Source organism: Procambarus clarkii, chromosome 17 (genome assembly GCF_040958095.1).
Source record: "Procambarus clarkii isolate CNS0578487 chromosome 17, FALCON_Pclarkii_2.0, whole genome shotgun sequence".
NCBI classification, from domain to species: Eukaryota; Metazoa; Arthropoda; class Malacostraca; order Decapoda; family Cambaridae; genus Procambarus; species Procambarus clarkii.
The window spans coordinates 20899234-20908224 of NC_091166.1; the positions used below are offsets into that span (position 1 = coordinate 20899234).

At 36.3% G+C, this 8991-nt stretch overlaps 1 protein-coding gene across 1 annotated transcript; it reads left to right on the plus strand.

The window, feature by feature from the left end:
- The first annotated feature begins 2310 nt into the window (after positions 1 to 2310).
- Positions 2311 to 8666, plus strand: LOC138365747 (uncharacterized). The gene is made up of 4 exons (XM_069326222.1): positions 2311 to 2386; positions 5408 to 5514; positions 7411 to 7570; positions 8428 to 8666. Exons 2-4 carry the CDS (start codon positions 5470 to 5472, stop codon positions 8556 to 8558), a joined length of 336 nt encoding a protein of 111 aa, XP_069182323.1. The 5' UTR covers positions 2311 to 2386; positions 5408 to 5469; the 3' UTR covers positions 8559 to 8666.
- Positions 8667 to 8991: the final 325 nt, after the last annotated feature.

An 8991-nucleotide genomic window follows, 5' to 3' on the forward strand; every position in this document is an offset into this window, starting at 1 on the left:
GGTGATGTCCTGATCCGCATAATTAAAGTATGAATTATGTTGAGAAAAAATAAGAAAAAAGGGAAAAAACAGGGGTGGGAGAAACATGACAGAAAAAGAGTAAAAATACAATTTGGTCAACAAAACAGCATTGTTTAAAATAAAAGATATGGATTGACATTTTGGGGGTTAGGTTGGTAGGTTACATTGAGTTAATTAGGTAGTACTTAGTGTTTATCTGTTATAGATAGGAGCTGCCTGGTATGGGCCAATAGGCCTTCTGCAGTTACCTTTGTTTTTATGTTTTTGCCCTGTAACCTAAATGGTTAGAGAGGCACATATATGGGCTTAGGGACTGAACCCCACACTACATTTAGCTAAGCTGGTTACAATCTTGATGATATAGTTACAAAATTCTGTATAAGTCGTCACATTATCAATGGGTTCGAGATCAACCACAATTTCCTGAATAGATATAACAAAGGGGATATTAATAGGGTATTAAAATTGTCAACACAAGATAGAACACGAAACAATGGGTATAAATTGGATAAGTTTAGATTTAGGAAAGACTTGGGTAAATACAGGGTCAGTAACAGGGTTGTTGATTTGTGGAATTTTTCTTAACTTATAAATTTATCTTTATTTATCTTAAACTGGTTGGGAGAGGTACAGTTTTTAACATAATTGGGAAGGTCATTCCACATTCGAGGTCTCTTGATTTGTAAAGCATTTCTAGTTTGACTAAGTCGTACTCTTGGAATATCAAATAGGTATTTGTTTCTGGTGTGGTGCTCATGGGATCTGTTACAACCTTCTAGGAAGCTTTTAAGGTCAGGATTGACATTACAGTGCAGCGTTTTATATATATAAAATACACATGAGAGTATGTGCAGGGACTTAATATCTAACATATTCAGAGATTTGAGTAAGGGGTCCATATATACTGCCCGGTTGCCTGAAATGCTATATAGGCCTACTATAGTGGCTTTAGGTATTGTATGCACTAGCTCTATCTATAAATCCAACATTATGTTTGTAAATCAACTATGTATGTATGAAAAAAAATGACTAATACGTTCGGCGAATGACTTTGACTTCAACTTCACTTTGACTTCGTTCATGTCATCGTATTTTCCGTAATATATAAAGGTTATGACAATGCAATTATATTATTGTGTGCAAATAAGTTTGAAATTTCATGTACCCTAAAAATATTAAAATAAAGAATAAGAATAATTAAATAATTGTTGTAGTAAATTGTCACACGTTCATCATACGCAAACGAACACACAGTTTGGAGCGTCAGTACAAGACCGCCGCCATTTTAAAACACGGCTTCGAATGTAAGTAATGTTTTTCTCGTACTAACACTGTGTTATACAATAGATTTGGTCTTGAATTCACAAATTTAGTTGTTACATCTGACAGAGTATGTTAGACGGTGTAATGCTGGTCCATGTTAACGTATTTGTGGGCTTGGTTGGTTTAAATGTGGAGGCGAGGCCTGGCAGTGCTGGTGTATGTGGAGGCGAGGCGAGGCCTGGCAGTGCTGGTGTATGTGGAGGCGAGGCCTGGCTGTGCTGGTGAGTATGTGGAGGCGAGGCCTGGCAGTGCTGGTGTATGTGGAGGCGAGGCCTGGCTGTGCTAGTGTGTATGTGGAGGCGAGGCCTGGCTGTGCTAGTGTGTATGTGGAGGCGAGGCCTGGCAGTGCTGGTGTATGTGGAAGCGAGGCCTGGCTGTGCTAGTGTGTATGTGGAGGCGAGGCCTGGCAGTGCTGGTGTATGTGGAGGCGAGGCCTGGCTGTGCTAGTGTGTATGTGGAGGCGAGGCCTGGCTGTGCTAGTGTGTATGTGGAGGCGAGGCATGTACAACACTCCCCAATAGGAAGAAAACCCACTGGGTTCTAGGCTAGGTTAGGCTTATCTGTAATAATTGAATTAAGCCTAGCAAAGCCTAGAACCTAGTTCAGTAATTTAAAAAATGTTGTAACTTGAAAAATGCCATTCAATACATTACACAATTTAAATATTTTCAGGCAATCAACACAACCCTCATGTTGGCTAACCCTCTCTCATGTTGGTCAATAATTTAATTATTTTTTTATGGAGTAATCTTTGCTGTTGAAATGTAGTCTTTTTGAGACTACATTTCAAATGTAGTGTGTGTGGAGGCGTGTATGTTAGGTATTACCTAATATACACGGTGTAATATATCTATCTGTGTGAAATAGATTAAATCCATTTATTTGATATTCAGCTAATAGTTCTGTATTTTCTACATTCATCCATGTTTTGGTAAGTGCAATAATATGTATTGTTTCATTGCAGATTAGAGATTCAAGATAGTTCTAGATTTCCGAAGTACTGAAACGCGCGCCATACAGGCTTGGTGGATCTAGGTGCAAGGTAAAATTATTTACATTTACTTTTGTATTTATGTTTTGTATTTATATGCATATATGCATTTATATGCATTATTCTATAGAATAATAGATCTCGTAATAATTTTGCAAAAATAGTGGCATTTACTATTTTTAAAAGATTATTAAAAAATTTACTGATATGGTGCATTCGGAAGGGCGAAGAGGGAGAACGGCCTGTTGACATAGCTCGGGTGCAGGGGGGGGGGGTTGTGTAAAAGCCTGGTTTGTGCCTCGGAGAGGCTATGGGATCCAGTAAGTTCAGTAGAACTTCAGTTTCAACCCTTTTACCCTGTTGTAGCTCAGTCGATTAAGGCAGTGTCTGGGATGCTCCCGGACGCAGGTTCGAATCCTCGTCACGGCCCTTGTGGATTTGTTCATTTGATGCATCACGTTATTGTGATCTGTGTGTGTAATTCTTCACTTGCTACAGCAACAGGAATGTGTGTGTATGTATTTGTGTTGTTGAATATGACCGAAAGTGTAAGATTAATGATTCTAACACAAATCGTCTGAATATTTGTTTTTCTTCACTGTCGAGAGTAGTTAAAAAAATTTACTCGAGTTTATTTTCACACTTTATTTATGGTCCTTAAGTCCCTCTCCTTAATGCTGCTGCTGTTTCTCGCATCTTTGCATCGCTTGTATGTTTGGGGGTTTGGCCTCTTGCTATATATTGATTCCATTTGTGTGTGTTTGGGTCTCAGGCCCTCTCGCAATTTCTGTTGAACAAACCCCTTTTCCTAGTTCTGCATCTCTCCTTTGGTACAAATTTTGTTGTGCTTTTATCATATATTTCACAAAACTTGACATACATTTCATTTACTTCATGTCCTATCAGCAAGTGTTTGTCAAATTCTTTAAGGAAAGTTTATCATCCTGATTGCAGATCTCTAGCGATATTATGTCAACTTCTTGTGGATTCGCAATCATTATTTAATTTACCTTTAGGTGTTCTTTCACCAGCACAGCAACACTGTACCTCTCCCAACCAGTTTAAGATAAAAACTAAGTACTAACTAATTAACTCAATGTAACCTACCTTACCCCCAAAATGACAACCCATGTCTTCTATTTTAAACAATGCTGTTTTGTTGACCAAATTGTATTTTTGTTTTTTTCTGCAATGTTTCCCATCCCCCCACCACTCTACCACCACATTGAGTTTAGTAGCTCTGTGCACGTCAGGTGCTGTTTAATATACAGACCTACTCCTCCATTTGACCTAGTTTCTCTATCACATCTATATCACTTTGTGCTTTAGCCCTGGTGGAGCTTGGTCCACCAGGCTGTTGTTTGGAGTGGCCCGCAGATCCACATACAGTCTGCATATGATATACAGTCTGTTGATCAATTAAACTACAGTAGTTAGTTTTTATCATCCGAATGCACCAATATGTGTTCATTCTTCCCAGATGAAGGAACTAGGTAATATTCATCATCTGAATGCACCATCTGATGCTTTAACACACTCATGATACACGAGAGGTTTAAAAAACTTTTAAAACTTTTAAAACTTTTTGACCTATGTATTTAAAAGCAATTCTAAAGTTAAAAAGTGTAGCATAGGCCCCTCGCAGAATGTTCTTAATATGATCCTCAGGTTATAGTTTTCTATCTAAAACCACCCCTAGATCTCTTTCTTGATCAGAATTCTTTATAGATCTCAGTGGCTCGATCATAGAAACTGCTCTAAATCCTTGTTGGCCTGGATTGTGGAGGTCATTGGTCTCTATAAAACTAGTAATCTGACTCCTGATCACTCTCAAATAATTTTATTATGTGGGATGTTAGTGCAACTGGTCTATAATTCTTTGCCAATGCTTGTGTTGTGTTGTGTTGTTTTGGTAGTGATGTGCAATGTGTTGTTTTGGTAGTGATTCGTCCAGTTCTGGTAGTAGTGCGGTTGTTGTGTAGTGTAGTACTTGTGTGCTTGTTAATGACTTGTATTCCAGTCTTGTGGGTATCTCCTTTCCCCTACGGGCCAACTGCTTTGTTTGGGTATGAATGTTTGTGTGCCGTATATTTTGCAAAATTTGCCATATATCTCATTATTTACTCCTCTGCCTAGCAACAAGTCTGTCTAATTATACTCATTAACTGTTTTTCAAAGTTCCCCATAGTGTCCTTTATTGAAATCGAGTTCATGAACCGTTTCAATGTTCTTATTTTCTTCTAGATTATATCTTAAAGTATATTTAAATGTTATTGTTATTATTGTTATTAAATGTTATTGTGGCATTGCATTGCAATTGAGCTATGTTGTTTACCATACCGTTCATTTCGTGAGTATAAGTATAGATGCCACACTTGTGACAGGTAAAACCATGCCTTTTTTGAAAAACAGCACCGTCTGTTGCACGTAAGAGCAACCCACACTATATTATGTTGCGATATTATTTCAATATTTCCGATTGTATTGATAATTTGAATTTTCATAGATTTCAATTTATTTTCATTTCGATTTAATAATTTTGTGTGACATTGCATTGAAATTGAGCTGTGTTGTTTACCATACTGTTCATTTCATGAGTATAGTTTATTTTTTTATTTTTTTCATTTCATTTTTTTAGCTGTTCTTATTTTTCAGTGATGGGAATATCAGATCATTTGATGTTCCCAATTTTCTGATGGAAGCATCAGACCATTATAGAATGCATCGGATGAGGTAGTTTGGAATGGTGGGGAGGACGAGAGGGGGGTATGGTGGGGAAGACGAGGGGACAGAGGAGAGGGTAATGGTGGGGAGGACGAGGGGACTGGGGAGTTGGGGATGGTGGGGACAGGGGAATGCTGGGGAGGACAAAGGGACAGGTGAATGGGAGATGGTGGGGGAGGAAGAAGGACAGGGGAGGGGAAAATGGTAAGGAGGACGATGGGACAGGGAAGTGGGAATAGTGGGGATGATGTGGGGACAGGGAAGTGGGAAGGACGAGAGGACTGTGGAATGGGGAATAGCAAAGTGAATTATAATTATATATATTAATTAATTCTTATAAATTTCCAGAAGCCTGTATCAACACCCACACTAATGCAACTGAAAGAGATGTTGAGACAAGTATTGCTGATATGTTGAAGAACGCCCCAAACAAACTCGGTGGAAACAGATACAAGGTAAAGTTTGCCAATTTGCTGTAGTCTAATTCAATTTCTTTTTAGTAATCTTCGAGAACATTTATGCTATGAATAAGATAAAATAATGTAACTGATTTTGATTTATTTACTATTTATTATTTATTTACCGTTATTAGTATAATAGATCTCGAAATAATTTTGCAAAAATAATGGCATTTACTATTTTAAAAAGCTCGGGTGCAGGGGGGGGGGTTATGTAAAAGCCTGGTTTGTGCCTCGGAGAGGCTATGGGATCCAGTAAGATCGTCCTTCCTTTCCTCCCTAGAATCTGGATGTAGCAGGTGCTCAATTGTCAAAAGTGAAAAATTGGTTTTGTCTTCCGAATGCACCATTTGTGTAAATTTGCTAATAATCTTTTAAAAATAGTAAATGCCATTATTTTTGCAAAATTATTACGAGATCTATTATACTAATAACGGTTTGATAAAATACAGTAGACTGCCTACTGGATAATAGTTCCAGTCCACCTGTAGACAGGGATCTCACATCAGCTTGTATATTATACAAGGATAAGATTTGATTTACTTTTGTATTTATATGCATATATGCATTTATATGCATTATTCTCTAGAATAATAGATCTCGTAATAATTTTGCAAAAATAGTGGCATTTACTATTTTAAAAAGCTCGGGTGCAGGGGGGGGGGGGTTTGTGTAAAAGCCTGGTTTGTGCCTCGGAGAGGCTATGGGATCCAGTAAGATCGTCCTTCCTTTCCTCCCTAGAATCTGGATGTAGCAGGTGCTCAATTGTCAAAAGTGAAAAATTGGTTTTGTCTTCCGAATGCACCATTTCTGTAAATTTGCTAATAATCTTTTAAAAATAGTAAATGCCATTATTTTTGCAAAATTATTACGAGATCTATTATACTAATAACGGTTTGATAAAATACAATAAAAAGACAAGACAGAACTGAAAGCTCTCCTTTCGAAAAATCTAGTAAGTACCGATTTATTATGTGTTGATTATTTTTTGTTATACATACAAGAAAATACATTGAGGGAGAGTACAGACTTGAAATTTTACATTCTTGTAAAGCAACTAAGTAGATGATGGTAGTATCATCAAACAATACAGGTTTAATCATGTTAGAGACATAAAGCAGATCATTGATGTATATAACAAATAGGAGGGGGTCTAAGGATGCTGCCCTGTGTCACCCCTATCATAGAATGGGAGAGGTTACATAATTGAAGGCTACATGACAGTAGCCCATTTGACAGTGACCTGACACCAATGTGTCTGTCACTAAAATAGGATCCACTAAGGATCAATACATATATCATATATGTGCAACACTAAATGCTTGTTCTAGTAAGCCTTTTTTTTTTGCAGTAACAGAAAAAATGGAATACATAATGAAGGAATTATCAAAATTGACATTTTTATCAGGGGATATCCTGAATATTGTCAAAATGACGGAAACCCATATGTCAAAAACACATGGAGATATACCAATCCTGGAAGACATTCTTCCATCCCCACTTGAAACTGTTGAGCAGGTGGAAAGTCTGTCACATGAGCTAAAAGTTAACAGTGAATATAAAAAGAGTATGGTAAGTGTTGCTTAATTCTTTTAGCCTGAGTATGGTAAGTGTTGCTGAATTTTTTTAGCCTTGTACATATGTCTTTTGATTAGTTTTTTTGCAGATGAAGGAAGGTGGGGTGGCACATAATTGATTGTTCAGTGTTATGTTTAAGGTACAAATAAAACAAAAGCAAAAGTTACTCAAATTCGTTGATTTTTGTAATAGTTAAGAAGGAAAATATTTTAATGCTATTTATTTAATACAGTTGGAAATTAGAAAATCTAATGTTGAGATTGAAAGATATATATTATTCTCTATTACCTTACAGCTTATGCATTATTTTAACAGGTCCAGACGCTGTCTCAAATGGGCGGTGCAAGCTGTGGAGACACAGTGAGACGAATGATGAGGAGGATAGGGACCTATGGGGTCTGGTCTCAGTATTCACTCGTTGGGCGCAAGAGGAAACGTGTCTTCAAAACCTTGGATATTTGTAATGTAATAATAAGTACGTAAATTTGACATTTTTTTGGATTATATATATGTCTGCATGTATTATGTATTATACTTGCATGCTTGTTAATGACTTGTATTCTAGTCTTGTGGGTATCTCCTTTCTCCTACGGGCCAAATGCTTTGTTCTTACCTAGCATTTTGCTTTGTTTGGGTATGAATGTTTGTGTACCTTCATTGTATATTTTGCAAAATTTGCCATATATCTCATTACTCCTCTGCCTAGCAACAAGTCTGTCTAATTATACTCAAAACCTATTTTTCAAAGTTCCCCATAGTGTCCTTTATTGAAATAGAGTTCATGAACCGTTTCAATATCCTTATTTTCTTCTAGATTATATCTTAAAGTATATTTAAATGTTATTGTGACATTGCATTGCAATTGAGCTGCGTTGTTAACCATTCTGTTCATTTCATGAGTATATTTTATTTTCTATTTTTTCATATCTTTTTTTTATCTGTTTTTATTTTTCAGTGATGGGAATATCAGATCATTTGATGTTCCCATCAGAAAATTGGGAAAGTCAGATCTTTTGATGTTCCCAATTTTCAGATGGAAGCATCAGACCATCATGGAATGCATGGGATGAGGTAGTTTAGAATGGTGGGGAGGACGACAGGGGGGATGGTGGGGAAGACGAGGGAACAGAGGAGAGGGTAATGGTGGGGAGGACGAGGGGAAAGGGGAATGGAGAATGCTGGGGAGGACAAAGGGGACGAGGGGACGGAGGAAGACTGGAGAACAGGGGAACACCTAAATAAAAGCCAACAATGTTATTACTCTGTGGCTTCTTGTCTCCTGACAAAAAGAATTATAATTATATATATTAATTAATTCTTATAACTTTCCAGAAGCCTGTATCAACACCCACACTAATGCAACTGAAAGAGATGTTGAGACAAGTATTGCTGATATGTTGAAGAACGCCCCAAACAAACACGGTGGAAACAGATACAAGGTAAAGTTTGCCAATTTGCTGTAGTCTAATTCAATCTCTTTTTAGTAATCTTTGTGAACATTTATGCTATGAATAAGATAAAATAATGTAATTGATTTTGACTAAATATGTAGATATATTTAATTTTCTGAGCACTAATAATGAAAGAAAACCAAAATAAGAGGTGGCTACTATCTCTAATAATGGGCTGGAATAATACAGGATATAATAATATATATATATATATAAATATATATACATATATTTATATATATATATATTTATTTATATAAATATATATATGATATATATATTCTATTCTATTAGTCTATTCTATTCTATAGTTTTATATAGATTCTTGTTTTAGTTTTTTTCTATAATATGGAAAGGGTTTTTAATTAATAAATTAAATATTATATAATAAAATAATGTATTATTGAAAACAATTAGTAACAAACAATATTTCATTACAGGGTGG

What these genes read in the sequence shown, in the direction of transcription:
- LOC138365747 (XM_069326222.1), top strand. Translation starts at nt 5,470, where the DNA reads ATGTTGAAGAACGCCCCAAACAAACTCGGTGGAAACAGATACAAG. An exon ending in TCGGTGGAAACAGATACAAG is followed by an intron (nt 5,515 to 7,410) that starts GTAAAGTTTGCC and finishes TTATTTTAACAG; the next exon opens with GTCCAGACGCTGTCTCAAAT. An exon ending in TATTTGTAATGTAATAATAA is followed by an intron (nt 7,571 to 8,427) that starts GTACGTAAATTT and finishes ATAACTTTCCAG; the next exon opens with AAGCCTGTATCAACACCCAC.